General features: G+C 40.9%; 2 protein-coding genes across 2 annotated transcripts in view; one reads left to right on the top strand and one right to left on the bottom strand.

Annotated features, from left to right (window-relative positions):
* Positions 1 to 327: 327 nt before the first annotated feature.
* On the bottom strand, positions 328 to 6,979 carry tkfc (triokinase/FMN cyclase). The gene is made up of 17 exons (XM_044020405.1): positions 6,904 to 6,979; positions 5,924 to 6,113; positions 5,713 to 5,817; positions 4,975 to 5,162; positions 4,687 to 4,765; positions 4,506 to 4,595; positions 3,931 to 3,965; positions 3,775 to 3,859; positions 3,601 to 3,690; positions 3,314 to 3,430; positions 2,443 to 2,565; positions 1,769 to 1,906; positions 1,564 to 1,670; positions 1,103 to 1,209; positions 964 to 997; positions 776 to 868; positions 328 to 680 (listed from the first exon to the last, which is right to left on the bottom strand). Exons 1-17 carry the CDS (start codon positions 6,916 to 6,918, stop codon positions 522 to 524), a joined length of 1,755 nt encoding a protein of 584 aa, XP_043876340.1. The 5' UTR covers positions 6,919 to 6,979; the 3' UTR covers positions 328 to 521.
* A 965-nt stretch (positions 6,980 to 7,944) lies between these two features.
* exoc6b (exocyst complex component 6B) overlaps positions 7,945 to 18,591 on the top strand; it is a 44,702-nt gene continuing 34,055 nt past the window's right edge. The window contains exons 1-6 of the mRNA XM_044020391.1: positions 7,945 to 8,161; positions 14,232 to 14,397; positions 14,478 to 14,525; positions 14,620 to 14,710; positions 14,851 to 14,896; positions 16,456 to 16,660. Of these exons, the coding sequence (XP_043876326.1) occupies positions 8,073 to 8,161; positions 14,232 to 14,397; positions 14,478 to 14,525; positions 14,620 to 14,710; positions 14,851 to 14,896; positions 16,456 to 16,660 (645 nt within the window). The 5' untranslated portion in view covers positions 7,945 to 8,072. The remainder of the gene's footprint in view (positions 8,162 to 14,231; positions 14,398 to 14,477; positions 14,526 to 14,619; positions 14,711 to 14,850; positions 14,897 to 16,455; positions 16,661 to 18,591) is intronic.

Here is an 18,591-nt window from a genome sequence, read left to right as displayed (position 1 = left end):
GTATCACAATATTTACGATATTATCACGATATTAAAGTCACAATACGATAAGATATTTAAGTCATGATACGATATTATCATGATATTTAAGTCACAATACAACACAATAAATAAATATCGTGCCACACCCCACATCGTCTCCGTGTCCCACAATTGTAAAGAACTCGTGAAACAAATTCTTAAGGGCAATGTGCGTCGGCCCCCTAATGGACGTCCATGATAAAGTTTCACTTTCTGAACCCAGAAAAAACTTCCATTATGTATTTACATCTGCAGACTGTGAAGTCTAGATCCCCCTAGTGTTAAAAAGTAAGAACTGCAGGAAAGTAGTTGTTCAATAATGTTTTATTTAATTAGTTTACACTTGTATTACAATATAAATTACATATTATTATACAAATCCCTGTACAATTCCTCTTCTTCTACGTCGTAATTCATTACGGAATGTTTTACTTCTGAGCTCGTTTTTCTAGTTTAAAGGACTACACCGCGTAATTAGCTCATGTGATCTTACGATGTGTTCACTTCTGAACCTCCAGAGAATCCAGCACCGCTCTCAGGATGGTGGCTACAGCCACAGCGCCGGGGTCGGGCAGGGTGACCCGCTCGGCGGCGATATAGCTGGCTCGTCCCGCCCTCGCTGTGAGGTCACGGGTTGCCTCCGCCCCCGAGGCTGCTTTCTGGAGAAAAGGTAAGAAAATACAACTCAAATGACTGAATGAAGTTATAAAAACTTTAAGTACGTACACTACGACAGTGTGTTATTGTCCTGTACCTGCACTGCAGCCTGCAGTATCACCATCTCTCCACCAGGTGGAGCGGTGGTCAGCTTCAGCAGCTCCTCCACAGCAGGACACAGAGCGTCCAACTGAAAAGACGCGAATAAATGATGATTAAATAGTTAAATATGAACTTTTGATCCTGAAATCAGTTTTCAAAATAAAAGATGTGGTTGTTCCTCACCATAGTTCTGTCTCCAGGATCAGCACCGCCATATCTGGAGGACATAAGACATAAGACTATATTCTATATTCAAATTATGCATTATTTTAATCTCTGTAGACCTAAAAAAAAACTTATATATAAATATAAATAAAAAGACCTCCTCATGGCCTGTGTCCCAGCATGCATTGCGGCGGCCCAGGCTGCAGCGTTGCTCCGCCCCTCAGTCACATGACCCGCAGCTGCAGTCAGGAACAAACTGTACAACTAAAGAAAAAAGAAAATTAAAAATACGTAAATACGGTAAATTCAGCGATGTTGTCAGTGTAGTGTTTTAAGTTTTCCACTAGAGGGCACACTACAGGAGTAGTACGGCGTTAGCATGATGTAAGCAAACCAAAAAAAAAAACATAGAATAGGCGACAGTCATGCATTGCGGAAAAAATAACTTGATCGGGTTGAATTTATGGAATATTCATATTTATTAATACATTTGTTTCAATGTTCAATTTCCAACTAATTACTTATTACTGCCCCCTAAAGTTCATCTGAGTATTGCATTCATCTGTCTGTGTGTGTGAGACGCAGGTTATGTGATGTGAAAACTGTGTGAAGACCTACAGCTCCTGAAGATCCGCCCATCTTCTCCTGGACCAGTCCAGCCAAGACGGACAGGAGTTTCCCGGGGCAACCAGGGATCACATGACCCTGGAGCCACTCCTGAATGGCTGAAAGCAAACAAACAAAAAAAGAACATGTCAACAAACATTTACCTTGTTTTTTTTGTCACTTTACAGTGATTTGGGAGTTTCACTCAGAGTTGTACCTCTGGCGCCCTGAGCGTGAGTGTTCCCACAATCTCCGTCCCCGGCAGCACGATCCAGGGAGTTGAGTTCCTCCTGTTTTTCCAACAGTGTGGAACAAATGCGCTCTAATACGTCACGCATCACACGACTCAGTGGACCTACAGAAAATAAAACAAGGTAAATACAGACTTAACATGTTTTGTAGTCGTGTTCCAGAACTCATAAGCCTGTTTTTAATGTTTCCTAATGATTATTTTAATATTTTTGGACCTCTATGGTTAAAATCTAACATTTCACCACCTTGCACAGTAGTAGTGACCCCTCATAAGCCTGTTTTTTAATGATTTATTTAATATTTTCCAACATTTATGGCTCTTAAGCGTGTTTTTTTTACCATTTTTAATGATTATTTTTAATTTGATATTTATGGACATTTATAGGTAAAATGTAACATTTCACCACCTTGCACGGTAGTATTGACCCCTCTTAAGCCTGTTTTTGAATGATTTATTTAATATTTTCTGACATTTATGGCTCTTAAGCCTGTTTTTTTAATGTTAATTAATGATAAATTTGATATTTTTTGGACATTTATGGCTAAAATCTAACATTTCACCACCACTACCAGGGGAGTAGCGACCCCTAGTGTTGGTGTGAGTTTATGATATTTTGAAGAACATTGGTGGAAACGAACCCTCAGAGTGTGTGTCGTCGTCCTGCGGTCGCGCTCCTGTAGCTGGAGCAGCCGCGACGTGGCGGCCTCCACTCACGCAGGCACCGCTGAGGTTTGGCCAGGCGGGGGCGCTAGTCTTAGCATCTGTGTAGGATGAAGGAAGCGTTGGAGGAAGCATGAAAACACACAGTATTTATATGTACAACCTTTATCTTTATTCTTCAATAATCCGCTGTCACTACGGTCACAGCTACTCTTAAGTCATAATAAATAAAAAGTACATTAATGTACCTCAAATGACCTGGGGACCACCAAGTTTCTAAAAAAAAACCCTACGTTTGGCAAAATTACTATGAAAAGTGAAATCCTTTCAAATGAAATCGCATCAAAAATACAAATAAAAGAAAGTACTTGACTCGGCTTCACGTGAGAAGTGAAAACACGGCGACAGAAACTTTTCCCAGACTAAAATAAAAAGGAACAATAAGTGATGGAGGTTTTTCTCTTGTTTGCTTGACCTGAAAATGAACTGAATTGTACAAAGAAAAGATTGTGAACACGACTTCAAACGACAGCAAAAACAAAACAGACAAAGAGAACGTGTTCACTCACAGACACAGACTGACTTCCCCTGAATGTACGGTCATTTTCTGTCTGTGAACGTGCCGATGTGTGGAGTTTAAATACTTTCTAACGCTTTGGACAGAGGCTTATGCTAAGCTAAGCTAAGCTAAGAAAAGGCTACACACAGCTTTAGTACTTAACGACACAAGACTGTTTTCATTTGACTGTGTTTCCAAAACCGCTGAAATTCTCCTTAAAGTTCAGACAAACATACGTGTGTGTGTGTGCGTGCATGCGTCTCAGTGTGTGTGCATGTGTGTGTTCTCACCAAACAGTGTGAGTGTTTGGTCGTCGGCGATCATCACGGTCAGCGACATTCCCGCCATCTCCAGTGACGTCATGAACGAACCGCACATCACCCTGGCAACCGTCACCCCGCGATTCTCTGTAACCACGGAAACCAGCCGTGTCACCATTCCACAGATGTGTTTAACAAGTGTGGCTACTTTCTGTTACCGCTAACGTGCAGATGACTGAGAGCTATAAGCCATGCAGCCACAGCGCCCTCTGATGGACCACACACACACACACACACACACAGTTTGTCATAGTTACCCAGACAGATGATGGCAGCTCGACTAACAACAGCCATCTCCAAACATGACAGAGCTCCGAGGTTGTTCACACACACAACCACACTGTCTCCTGCAAGACACACACACACACACACACAGTTTAAATAACCACATTTAAAGTCACAGTCATTATAACGTGTGTGTGTGTGATCACCTGATTTGAGCGGCAGACATGATTGGCTGTCAGGGTTGGTCATGTGACCGATCATAGTTTTCACCACCTCGTCTGCGGTCGTCACCTGATGAGCGACTGAACGGTTAGCGGTGAAAACGGAGTCACAGGCTGCTGTGTTGACTGAGGTTGACTCACCTTTGACCTCTTAATTCCAGGTTCACCATGGATACCTGTGAGACCAGATGGAAACATTACACAAGGACATTAACGTGACTTTTTTCTTTAATTTAAAAGGATTTTGTCCACGTAACAAAAAGACTTGTATTATAAAAATTCTACGATATGTACGTCACATGTTCGCGAAAACCACTCACTCTCCCACACCAAACCTCATAGAGAAAATCAGGGATTTTAGCTTGCGGGGACACATGAGCTGCTGGTCTACTGCTGCCTCGTGTGGTCACTTTGTGTCACTGAGGAATGTCTAAATGAAATATTTCAAATGCCGAATTTTACAAAATAAGACATTTGAACTTAGTGATGGAGGCAACTGTGGATCAACAACTCCTGTGTGCTGTGATGTTAAAATCACTGATTTTCTCAATGGGGTTTGGTGTGGGAGAGTGAGTGGTTTTACAAACTTCAGTTTCCTGTTGGAAAAGTCTAACAGTGAGATAAAGACGTGAACGTGTTCTTGAAGACACTGCATTGTAAACTCGTGTATTGTGTTGTCTTCTCAGTCACTGTTCCCCGCTCTCATCATCTCTTACCCAGCCCCAGCTCCATGTCTCCCGCCGGCAAGTCAAATGACGGCAGGCAGCCGGGGACGCTGCACGGAGACAGACTCACCCCCAGTGTCCCTGAACGAAAACAAACACGGAGTTTGGTGTTTGGTTTGGAAAAGGATCGCGGTGACCACAGAGGAAAGAGCTGGTGGAGGTGAGAACTCACCGATCCCTTTTAAGACCGCCGTCACTTTGGCAACAATCTGGTCCAATGAGGAGCCGTCTTCTGCCATGGCACCTGCCAGCTGACAGGAAGTGAGTGAAGGGAAGTTAAGAAGAGAGCTGTGAGTGTAAGTCAGTGGACTTAAGTGACGCTGAAGTCTTTTAACTAGTGACGTTTATTCTGCTGACGCTTCTCCCGCCAACATGGCGGAGTAAACAAACCGAGTCATGTGACGTGTAGTTTATTTTACCACACCGTGTGCATGAAAATCATTATTCACGGTTTCTTCACCTTGTGTACGAAGACAGTGCCACACAAGCCCCGCCTCCCGGCTTTACTGGGTCGCTCGAAGGCGCAGTCCTCGGCAACGATCACCATGTCGACGGCGACGCCGCGGTTGCGAGCTTGTTCGGCGGCCAGTCCGAAGTTGAGACGGTCGCCGGTGTAGTTCTTCACGATGAGAAGGACGGCGGACGCTCCTGTAGACGGAGCAGTGACGAGCTTCTTCAGATTTATGAAATCTGTCCTGAGATTAACGCTCTTTGACTCTCTGTCCTTAGACCCTCTGTCCTTGGACCCTCTGCCCTAACCTCTCTGTCCTTAGATCCTCTGTCCTTAGACCCTCGGTCTTTAGACCCTCTGTCTTATTTTGAAGGACAAGTGTTCATCAAAGGGTTTAAGTTGCACATCATGTCCAATTACAATAGATACATTTTACGACCAAGTGTAAAAACGCGATTAAAAACGCGATAAGCCGCCCACAGAGCCAGTTTTCTGGGTGTTTTTGAGGATATGAATCACAGAAAACTTGAGTCTTACAAAGAGTCGCTCGAGTTGATCATTTCATAAATATTTTTAATACACGTCGTTTTCTAATGTTTTTAATGATTCTCATTTTTCAGGTGACAATTATTATTATCAATAAATAAAAACATATATATGTATATACATATACATATATACATATATATATGTATATATATATAAATAAGAAAAATACTAAAAAATCTAAGGTAACTTTTCTGTTACCTGCACGATGTAAGGATAAAATGGCAGCCAGGATGCTGGCAGGAGGCGGAGACGCAAACACTCCACCTGCCACTGCAGCTGACAACATTCCTGCTCCGACATAACCTGGAGACACAGAGAAGAGAGATTAAAGTGAGATGGATTGCTAAAAGATAATCTCATAGTACAAGTCAAAAGGTGAAAGTGGATTAAATGACTGTAAAGGATCCACCTCCATGTGCTGGTTCATGTCCTGACCCTCCTCCTGACAGCAGAGCCACTTTACCCCTCAGGTTGTCCAGGTCGGACCTGAGCACGACCCTGTGACCCTGCAGCAGAGACAAACCCCGACTGGACCTGACCAGACCACAGAGAGCCTCGTCCACACAGCTGTCCACTGAGTTTATCAACTTCCTCTGAGGCTGAAAGACACCAAATAAACAACTTAAATTCAAAATATTATCAGCGTCTGATACAGTGTGATAAGTTTAAAGAAAAGGTTCAGTATATGTCGACGATATCTATGTCACATGTTCACATTTTTATCTTACCTATAGCTCTTTATGTTACTATCTTACTACAGACTTTTTCAACAGGAAACTGACGTTTGTAAAACCGCTCACTCTCCCACACCAAACCTCATAGAGAAAATCAGTAATTTTAGCTCACAGGGACACAGGAGCTGCTGGTCTACTGCTGCCTCGTGTGGCCACTTTGTGTCACTGAGGTCAATCCGAATGAAGCTTTTCAAATGCAGAATTTTACAAAACAAGACATTTGAACTTAGTGATGGAGGCAGCTGTGCATCAATAACTCCTGTGTGCTGTGACGTTAAAATCACTGATTTTCTCTATGGACTTTGGTGTGGGAGAGTGAGTGGTTGACTCGGTGTCCACACGTACAAACTTGAATTATCCATTTAATATACATAGAAGTATACAACTCATCATATGACATAATATTACCATGTTATGCAGTGGTAACACACACAATAACATCACTACAAACTCCACATTAACTTGTTTTTCTTCAGGTTCATCACAGCAGACTCTGGACTCTGATCTCTGTTATTACAAGCTAATGCTAACATCTATAAAACACCACCTGTCCTCATTCATGTCACTAATAACAGTCAGGCACTTTTCTGAGTCTATCTGACTAATAATGTCCTAGAATAACCTTTAAAAATCATTATATTGTCACTTTTATTACCTCCATTTGTGACATTTCTTGCTTCTTTTCCCTCCCGATAGACTGGAACCAGCAGCGTCAAGTCAGCTCCGTTACGATAGCATGCCGCCGGATGTAGTGTACGTTAAACCTTCAAAGTAAAAGCACATGGTTTTTCTTTTCTCTTGATCCTAGCGGACGTTTGTAGTTACTCTCTGGCTATATGAACGAACGAAATATACACTTAGTTTTTAAAATCCTACCACTACAAAAGCTTATCCTACACACCGCAAATTCGCAAATATTGAAGTAGTCACTGTCAACAAACTTGATTAGTAATGTATGGTATAGCAGTAATAAAATAAATAATTACAATTTGAGCTTGGATTTGGTTTGACAAAAATTTACGTACACTACTAGATGTTGCAAATTTTGTAAAAAAAAACAAAAATATACCCACATTTTTTTATTTTGAAATAGCACAGGAAGTTTTTCTTTATTCACACAAAACATGACAAAGGGAAGTTAATAACATCAGATAAAAAAATAATAATTCAGAGGATGCTGATAAAAAGGTGGAAAAAAAATTGTGTTTAAATATAATAAAAACGGTATAATAAAATAGAGTACATATTGATATAGATTAGAACGTATCGTTTAATGTAGGGTTGGGTGAGAGTTAGTGTAAATGTGATAATAAATGTTTATAAAATTATAAAACCCATGATTTATTTTTTACTCATCGCTCAGGCATTCATAGGTCCATACTTCCGGTCACTCCTCCCATCAGTGTTTTGACTGGTTGATTTTATTTTGAAAATAATACAGGAAGTTTTGCTTTATTCACACAAAATGTGTCACAGCAGTCTTCACAGGAAGTTAATTACAGAGGATGCTGATAGAAAATGTGGAAAAAGAGGGTTCAAATTAAATATAAAACAGTATAATAAAATATATAAATAGTGTATATACTAATGTAAATGTGGTAAATAAGAGGTTTATATAATTATAAAAGTCATTCAGGTGTTTATAGGTTCATATTTCCGGTCACTCCTCCCATCAGTGCTCGACTCCTCCCCGTTCAAACAAGTTATATGCCGCTCAGTCGAGACACCCTGTAATTTGACCAAACACACCCTCCGCCTGTGACTCACGGAGCTCGGCTCGGCTCGGCTCAGCTCGGCACCGTCCACAGCGGAACAACATGCAGGATGTCGAGCATGGAGACAGCCGCGGAACACGAGCGCATCCTCCGGGAGATAGAGAGCACAGACACCAACTGCATCGGACCGACGCTCCGGTGAGTTAACCCCCGACAGAAACATTCGCCGCTACCAGCAGCCCGGCTGCTGCCGCCGCTGCTCCACGGATACCCCTCTCCCTCCCCCGGGGGGAAGCAACTGAACTCTCGGCGTCACTCAGCTGCTAGCCGCGCGGCTAACGCACAGTTAGCTTGCTCCAAACTTTAACGCTTGTGCGTCCATTATCGGACACCCAGCCGGCTAACTTTAGCAAACACTGACGCCGGCGGCTGTTTCACACACTTGACTACACATGAGTGACGTTTAACCCCGTCGTGTTACACCTACGCTCTTTTTAGTGTTATGTTTAGCTTTTTCCCCTTTCAAACTTAATTTTATTTGCAGCAAACTCAGGCTAAGGCTAAGCTAAGGGAGCTAACTGATTGACATTCTGCTCACTGGTGTCAGTGGCTGCTACTGTTTGTTTGTTTGTTTGTTTGTGTGTATGTTAGCATGTGCTAGCTTTTGTGGTTAACCAGTTTATTTCGTCAATAAAGATTTTTAGGAACATTTTAACTGCAGCAGTTCAGCTTCAGCGACGATGTTTTAATTGAGCAGATAGGGAGTGTCAAGTGCAGCAGACTGAACAAACCCTGAATAATAATGAATGACAAACACTGTTTAAACACTGCAGGGGCTAATTTAGCATTGACAATACACGTGATTTAGATTAAGATTCCTTTAATGTCATTGCATACGCGATACATTGAGCTTCCCCATAACCTCTAAGAGTTCCTTTAATATACTGACTAATTTGTTCCTAGGGGCATAAAATGTCACCATCCCAAAAACAGCTGTAAAATTATCATGTTATTATTTTTTCCTCTTTAAACGAGTCAATCTTTTAAAACTACTTCACACTACGCCAGTGTTTTCTATATTGTGTATTTTGAAGAATGTCACCCACTTACGCCTCAAATTATATATTATTTATTTCTTAAACGTACATACATTACATGTCATTTTTACATTACATACATCAGCATTTAACTTTAAAAACTGTAAAATGTGTAAAAGTAAACTTTATTTGAACAAGTGTAGGAAACTGATTGACCCTGAGAAAGTAAAGTAAATATAAGCACTAGTTCTAAGCTTTGTTTACCTTTTTTATCTTCTTGTTGACTTTACTCCGGATTTTAGTTAGATTTAATTTTCAAATTAAATACGTTCAACTACATTTACAAACGGCAAGTTTAATTAAATTTGATGGATCATTAATATATATTTTTGCACAAAAAGAAACCTGCTAAGAACAAGTGTATTTTGGTACCTTAAAATACAATATTTTTCAATGATTAAATCGATATTTTATTCCTGTTTATTTTATCAATTAATCTGTCAAATATTTTCAGAATTACTCAAGTAATTGTGTAGTTCACAAGATGTTGATCAGTGTGTTTCAAACTCTGGAAATGATGATGTTTGTTTAAATTGTCAGTGTTCGGTCCAGCAGCAGCAGCAGCGTGGACAAACTGTCTGCTGTCAGTGACAACACAGTTCAAATAAAGCCAGGGGTAAATTAATAGTAATAAACCCGCTACAGACAAGCGCGGGTCAGTGTTTGTCATGCATTTTAATGCTCATGAGTTGTTTAATTATTTAGAAGGAAATGTCTCTTAAAGGATGAATGGGTGGTCTGTTCTGGTTTCTTCGCAGCTGCAGAGCAGGAGAAGTGAGGAGGTTCTGTTGTTGTTGATGATGCAGCAGCTGACATTAAACCACAGCTCTGCCTCTTCTGCTGAGAGTTCATGTAAAGACATGCAGCGTTTATAAGATTTAAGATTCCATGTTGAAATTCAGACCTTACAGTCACTCAACTGCAACACATTTCTTAAACTGAACATAAAAGATATTGTAGAGTTTGTAGAACAACCAATGGGAGGCACACTCTCTCTGAACTTCTCTGTTATTGGTCAAAGTCTCAAGAGGAGGCACATAAATCCAGTTTGTAAACCACTCACTCTCCCACACCAAACCCCATAGAGACAATCAGTGATTTTAACATCACAGCACACAGGAGTTGTTGATCCACTGCTGCCTCCATCACTAAGTTCAAACGTCTCATTTTGTAAAATTTGGTGTTTATAATCCTTGGTTGAGATTAACCTCAGTGACACAAAGTGACCACACGAGGCAGCATTAGACCAGCAGCTCCTGTGTCCCCGCGAGCTAAAATCACTAATTTTCTCGATGGGGTTTGGTGTGGGAGAGTGAGTGGTTTACAGACTTCAGTTTCCTGTTGGAAAAGTCTGTCTGACAGTGAGATAAAGACATCACGTGATCATGTGACGTAGATAGACTTAGACTCGCATAGATTTTATTACACAATCCTTTCGTTGAGTTGCGAAAATCAGTTTTTCCTTGTGTCAATTAACAGTGGAACATTAGAGAAGAATTGACCTGTTTTTAGTGCGTGTTTTGTAGGCGAGTTGCTGTTTCTGATGGGACATTAGTCAATTGTGTGTATGTGTGTGTTCTTGTTTTCAGACAGGAAAAGCTGATGGTAAATCAGTTATTTGCGTTTGGTCTGATGTGATGTTTCGTCTCCTCCTGCTCTCACACACACTTAAAATACAACAGCACGGTCTATGTTTGGAGCAGCAGCAGCTATTTTTAACTGAGAGGAGGCTGAAGAGTCTCGTCAGAGTCAGATGATGAAGGACGAACGTGTCAGAGTGTAAATGATAAAATAATCATCCCTATATCAGGAGTTCTCCTGTGAAAACACACACTGTAAATTATTACCAGGATTTCACAGGCTTTATTGTGATAATTCACAATATAGCAGTTTATTTCTATTTTTACTGTGAAATTTTTTTTATTTAACAAGGTGCATCCACGGCTGCAACTAATGATTATTTTCTCAGCTCGAATTACAGTTATAAAGCATGGTTGTTGTGAAGATGCAACAAAAACACTGCTAAACCAATGTAATGTGGCATCGTCTTTGCATGAAAAATGACAGGAACATAACATCATTCTTGTGAATAAACAGAAAAATATAGTGTTTCTATAGAAAAATGCTGTCATAGTAAAAATACATGATTATTTTTCTGTGAAGAAAAATGATAATAATGATAATGGTAATAATGACAGTTGTGTTTTAGTTTTACCAGTAAATGTTTTTATCTCTCATCTGCTATCCACCCAGCGTTGTTTTGGTCTGCTCATGTTCCACTCTGATAAACCTTGTCCTTTTTTTCACTGTTTGAAAGGCTCGTCGTAGTTGTTCATTAAATGTTAAACAATTAATAATGTGAATTTGTCTAACTATTCAGTAAAATATCATAGTTATACAGTAAATTACAATTTAAACTAGTGATTTGACAATTATTTTGAAGAATATAGTATTTATACAGTAATATAACAATTATTGTGAATATACAGTAAAATAGTGTAGTTACACGGTAAAATACAGTTTAAACTACAGTAATATGACAATTATTGTGAAGAATACGGTACAATATCATAGTTATGCAGTAAAGTACAATTTAGACAACAGTAATTTGACAGATAATGTGAATAATACACAGTAAACTATCGTATTTATACAGTAAATTACAGTTTAAACTACAGTGATTTGACAATTATTGTGAAGAATACAGTAAAATATAGTATTTATTAGACAGGAAATTACTGCTGATGTCACAGAACATTCTCAGGTTTTATTTAATTTCACTTCTAGTCCTTTTTTTCACAGTTACAAAGCATTTAAATATTGTATTTATGAAGAAGTGTTTCCCTTGTGCATCCTTCGTCTGAGCAACACAGATTTTTAAACCTGATTTTACCGTTTTGTTCCTGTAGCATTCAACATGTGCTTCAGTGACAGTAACAGCAGTAACAAGAGTGAGCAGGTCGAGGCGAGCTGAAACATTCCTCCCCTGTCTCAGGACATAAGTGAGAAGAGCAGGACTGAACACAACGATGAGTCACCACTTCTGTGTTTCCATGGCGATAATCCATACGTCAGCAATGCAAACCAATGAGAACTCTAGCTCCTCCCACAGTTTTGAGAAAAAACCTCACACATCCTATATGAAAATGTGCGGTCTGATCGGGAATGGCGTGCTATGACTTTCTAAGCGTTTCGAGTAACCATGGCGATAAAAATCGCAAAAAATGTGGAAAAATTTCCTCAAACACACAAATGGTTAACGATCTAAAAAAATGACCAGAACCCAGCCTCACAGTGTCGTCATACGTTAACGTAGAGACGTGGTTGAAACTTTAAACGACTTTTCCCACCTAAATCAAAGTTTTGATATCTGTTACATTTTTTACACAGTCACAGTTTAAGGTTTGTACTTTTTTTTTGGGCGTTTCAAAAACACAATCAGATTTCATAATGATTGTGTGTGGGTGTGTGTGTGGCAGGAAAATAATCACAAAAATCTCTAAACAATCTCTTCTCCCGCCCACATCATGTCGTCTAACCCTGCGTGCTGTTTTCATTTTCGTATGACTTGCAGTTTTTCTTAAAATCACCGAAAAGCACAGAGAGTTCAGCTCAAACCTCCCATTGACCCCCATGTTAAAACTTTTTTAAGAAACAAACACGGGTGATTTTAAAACTGTCATTTCTCCGTCAATTCACACCCATTTTTTCACAAATGTAAATGTGGGAGCTCCTGAAAGCCTCCTGACACTCACACACCAAACATTTAATCTGCATCATCAACCGTTCCCGAAATATGACAACTTTAAAACACGTTGCTTTCTCTGTTTTCCACTGGTTTTGGACAATTAGGAACAGGTTTTTGAAAGGTTGATTCCACAAGAAATACTACTATGTTCATGACCTCTGACCTTTCTCTGTGTTGTGCATAACTTTTCACGTAAAACGTGTTTTTTTTTTGTGTGCTTTGACCGATTTGAGTTTCCCTGTGATTCCCTTCAGTGATTTACAGCGACTGCTCCTGATTCTAGAATAACTTTATCAGTCATGTGACTCCGTGTTTGTCAAGGACACACACACACCTACACACACACACACACGTGCACACACCTCCTGTGTGGCCTCTGTGTGTGTGTGTGTGTGTGTGTGTGTGTGTGTGTGTGTGTGTGTCTAAAGAAAGCAGTGGCGTCAGATCTTTGCTCTATTGTACAAGTCGGGCATTTCCTGGTCAACAGGAGGAAGAGGAGGGTGGGGGTTCATGTCCATACACACAGGTGTGTGTGTCATAAACACCGACCTTGTCAGGACCAGTAGTCCCCGTGGAGACGAAAACCTGGTCCTGATGAGGCAGAACCTTCATTTCTTAGGAGCTGGTTAAAAGTTTCGGACTAAGATTTGAATCTGTGGTTATAGCTAAGGTTAGGGTTAAGGTTTTGTTTAGTCTGTTTGTGTGTGTGTGTGTGCGCGCTGCTTTTGGAAAAACAGGAAAATCCTCGTCAAACCTTTTGCACACAATTTATTTTCCATGACTTTAAAACTGAGACATTCTGTCTGTACGTGAAAGTAAATTCATTTGACTTGTTTTTTTAACTTAAAAATGGCTCAAATAAATCCTTATATTATGGATAAACTGTTAATGATTATGGGTATGTGTGTGTGTATATATATATGTGTGTGTGTACATATATACATATATATGTGTGTGTACATATATACATACATACATATATATGTATGTATGTATTACATGTAGTCACCTCTGTGTATATATACTAAATATACTACGTATACTAAAGGTAAACTCTTGAGCAGCTCTCAGCTGTGCAAGTAAACAAACATGTTGCTGAAGAGTATTGCAGCGATGCCCCCTGGTGGACTTATGTGGCACTCGCACCCTTTTCCACAGGCATGGAGCTGAATTTCAAAATAAAGGCGTTGTTTTATCAGCAGTCATCAGTAGCAGCAGTTAGTTTGTTCCTCTTTAGTTTTTGTGTCGACGTCACATTTTAGTATCAGCTCAGCTCGCGTTGACCTCATCAGAGCAGGAACTAAAACAAACTCCAGGTTCTATCTCTGATGGAGAAGAACAGAAACCGAACCGTCTACAAAGAAATGTGTGAAAACCTAAAACCCAGAATGATCACAGACCTCGTCTCCTTGTCCTCCTCCAGCTCGGTGTACGATGGTCAGGAACATGGCCTCTTCATGGAGAAGCTGGACGTCAGGATCCGCAACCACGACCGGGAGATCGAGAAGATGTGTAACCACCACTTCCAGGGCTTCGTGGACTCCATCACCGAGCTGCTCAAAGTCCGAGGAGAAGCTCAGAAGCTGAAGGTGAGGAGGAGGCGGAGCGGTGGTCCCACCTGATGTTCTTCATGTTCTCCGGTCTTCATTTTTATGTCCGTGTGTTTCAGAGTCAGGTGACGGAGACTAACCGCCGTCTCCAGGACGATGGAAAACAGGTGAGGCGTCGCCACATGTGTGTGTGTGTGTGTGTGTGTGTGTGTGTGGACGTGTTTGTGACTCCTTCACTTGGTTTCCTCCTCTGTGTTGCAGCTCATCACCTCCATGGAGGAGCTGAAGCAGTGTCGAGTTCAGCAGAGTAACATCGCGACCACCATCGACAAGCTGTCGCACTGTTTACCAGGTAACACCAGGAGTCACCACCAGGAGTCACCAGAGACACAATTACACCTTTAATCCATGAAACGGTGTGGTTTTTTACTATAGAAAAGGTTATTTTTGGATTTTTGCTCATATGCAGGTTATGTTGTTTTGTGTCTACAGTTCTGGAAATGTACAGCAGACTTCAGGAGCAGATGAAGGCCAAAAGGTACAGAGACAGTTAAGAAGCTGAAAAATCACAGAAAGTAGAAAATATTCATGTTTAAGAAGCTGAAAAATCACAGAAAATAGAAAATATTCACGTTTAAGAAACTGAAAAATCACAGAAAGTAGAAAATATTCACATTTAACAAGCTGAAAAATCACAGAAAGTAGAAAATATTCACGTTTAAGAAGCTGAAAAATCGCAGAAAATATTCCGCGAGCTGAAAATCAGCAGTGCAGAATTTTAAGAAGCTGAAAAATGACAGAAACTAGAAAATATTCACATTTAAGAAGCTGAAAAATCACAGTAAGTAGAAAATATTCACGTTTAAGAAGCTGAAAAATTTCACGTCTTTTAAAGGTGACATAGAATGCTTGTATCACACATATATGTTAGTTATGGAGGTCTACTTACATATATTAACTTGTTTTCATGGTCACACATATATGTTAGTTATGGAGGTCTACTTACATATATTAACTTGTTTTCATGATTAAAAACCTCCTAATCGCTGCAAACGAGCCGATCAAAATATCTCCTCACTGACGCTCTCGTCAGCCGCGCTGTTTCAGACCAAAACCACACCCCCAGAACGTGGACTGTGTTGTGATTGGCCAGCCAACGAGAGCTTTCCCACTGTCCTGTGATTGGCCAGGTACTTGGAAGTGACGTAATAGATAGGCCAGCTCTCAGATACACAGCTCCCCCTTCTGGCACGGTGGATGCTCTGCATCTCAGCAGCTACAACGAGACTAGTTCTTCTTCTTCTGCGGTTGAATGTACGCAACCGGATGTACCCGGACTAGTGCCCGCACCAGGAGGCGCTACGGTGGTGAGAGGAGTGGTGAGGATTTCTGATGACGACATCAAAGGAAGTGCCGATCCGCTTCGCAGAGCCCAGGAAAACAATACAACACTGTTTTCTCAGCAGTGGCAGAACTGTTCTGAAACTTTAGGGGTTCATAAACGAGGTAATGACGCAGATACACACACACAAACGCAGCGTTAATTGGAGCTTCGGGTCTATGTGGGCTTTAACCTCTGATAGTGACTGTTGATCTGCCACAATTGGCCACTAGATGGAGCCAGAGTTCATGTAAAAGGAGCCGTGTCTCTGTGTCCTCAGTGTGACCTGGTGTCTCACACACACACACACACAGGAGTCTGGTCACTCTCAATTGTGAATATTTTCTAGTTTCTGTGATTTTTCAGCTTCTTAATTGTGAATATTTTCTGCTTTCTGTGATTTTTCAGCTTCTTAATTGTGAATATTTTCTACTTTCTGTGATTTTTCAGCTTCTTAGTGAATATTTTCTGCTTTCTGTGATTTTTCAGCTTCTTTGTGAATATTTTCTAATCTACTGTATTTTGAGCTTAATGCTGTGATTTTCTTCTTTATTGTGAATATTTTCTAGTTTCTGTGATTTTTCAGCTTCTTAATTGTGAATATTTTCTACTTTCTGTGATTTTTCAGCTTCTTAATTGTGAATATTTTCTACTTTCTGTGATTTTTCACACAGGAAAAGTTCCCAAAGCGTGTTTTTTGTTATCTAATTGATCAGGTACTACCCGGCCCTGCGGACACTGGAGCAGCTGGAGCACACGTGCCTCCCCAGAGCGGGTCAGTACCGGTTCTGCTCCATCATGGCGGAGAACATCCCGGTGCTGAGGACGCAGATCCGCGACACAGCCATGACGCAGCTGCGTGACTTCCTGGAGAGCATCCGAAAACACTCGGACAAGATCGGAGAGACGGCCATCAGACAGGTACACACACACACACACTGGCAATCCATGTGGTTCCCAAACTCTGGCTCCAGGCCCACAGAGGGGCCGCGGGACAGTTTTTTGGGGTCCCTAAAACAACATTTTCTCAATTTTCCTGACTTTTATGTTATGATTTATTAGAAAATATATAAAAAGAAATATGATTCGTTACAGATACGACTTAGTTGCAATATATTTTATGCACAAATTTATTTGTATCGTGATTTGAGTCACGATTGTCTGCCGTCTTTTTAAAGCTTGCGTTTCAGGCAATAACATACCGCCCCCATGTGGAGAAACTGATGAACTGAACGGCCAATATGATGTTATATATGTATACATATACATATATATAGATATATTCATAATAGGCTTGTTAAAGCGATAGATAGCTTTAAATCATTTTTGATTCACGCTTGCTTGCGTTTACAAACGTAAAACCTGCTCGTTTTGATGTTCGAATGAAAACAAACGTTAGGCGTTTATTTAAAAAAATCCGGAGAATAAAATACCTTCAGGTCTGTGTTGGTGGGCGGAGTTTAGCCGCAGAGTCACCACCTGTGCTTTCTTCACCACCTGTTTGGACTGTGGTGATGAGAACGTCCGCGTGGATCTTCTGACCTTTGACCTCCATTATGTCTGTGTGTGTGTGTGTGTGTTGCCAGTAAACACAGTCACTCGTCTGCGAGCGCTCACGTGTGGAAAAAAAGCAGCTTTTCATCACTGACCTCATTGTTTTTCAAGGCTAAGGAAGTTGGTTGAGTGTGTGTGTGTGTGTGTGTGTGGGTCATCTATCCTCAGCTCACAGTGAGGCCTCTTGTTTATTTGTGCTCCTCCATTATTTTGGGCACTCTGTTGTGTGGAATTGCAGGATGAAGGGGTGAGGAGGAGGGAGGGAGGGGGGGGGTCGATGATGGACACATGAGTGGATAGAGACTCAGTGACCACTCACTCAGTCATTCATGTTGTGATCCCTGTTCACTACTTCCTTCCTGGAGTGTCACGATCTTCCTTTCCTCTCTGTGTCATGTCCACGATCACTGTTTTTTTTTTCTTTAATTTCGCGATAACTCAAATGAATTGAGTCCACGTTAGTGTCATGACATATTTAATGTCCGTCGATTGTTGGAATCTGACCTCTGACCTCCAATAACATGATCACATGTCACATGACTGACGCTACAAACACGTATAAAGCTCTAGTTATTGCTTTAGCAACGAGACTTTTGAGGATGTTTTTTGTTGTTGTTGTTGCCGTGGGTTGCGTCGCACGCGGAGACGTCCTGTGCGTTGCTACGAGCTCACCAGTGACGTTCGCCGCTGTGCGCTGGACGCCGTCCAGTGAAGCTAACCGCTAACTGTGCTCACCACTAATGAGCAGGTCTGATTGTGATGCTGGGATCATGATGTCGTTGTGACACATGTTCCTTCCTTCCTTCCTTCCTTTATCTCTGTCTCTCCGTAATTAGCTCCAACTCTGAGGACACCGCTGTCTTTTCAGCGCGGGCGTGAAAATAAATCCATCAGGGAGGAAAAAAGAGGAAGTAGAACGAGGGGCTCACAGTGAAGCTATCGTCTGTGTGACGGGTGAGGAGGGAACAAATGGGGGGAGGAGTGAGAAAAACTTAAAGGTTTAGTTCAATTAAACACACATGGATTCTAACTGTAATCAGGTTATTAATCCGTGACTAAATCGATTGTTTTTCTAAATCATCCGTTTGTGTGATTTTTCAGCTTCTTCTTAAACGTGAATCATTGCTGGTTTCTTTGACGTTTTAGTGAAGAGGCGGACGAAAAAAAAAAGGTCCCGGCACTTATTGAATTTTCTGTACAGTGAAAAAAATACAGTGGTGACATCATCACGCAGTGACAGACCATAATATTAATGTAATCATAGATGTTTGACCACCTGGTGGTGCTCTTTATCTACG

The sequence above is a fragment of the Solea senegalensis genome, linkage group LG3, assembly GCF_019176455.1.
Source record: "Solea senegalensis isolate Sse05_10M linkage group LG3, IFAPA_SoseM_1, whole genome shotgun sequence".
NCBI lineage: Eukaryota > Metazoa > Chordata > Actinopteri > Pleuronectiformes > Soleidae > Solea > Solea senegalensis.
The sequence above is the reverse complement of the archived record's forward strand: the minus strand, read 5'-3'. Positions and strand labels throughout refer to the sequence as shown.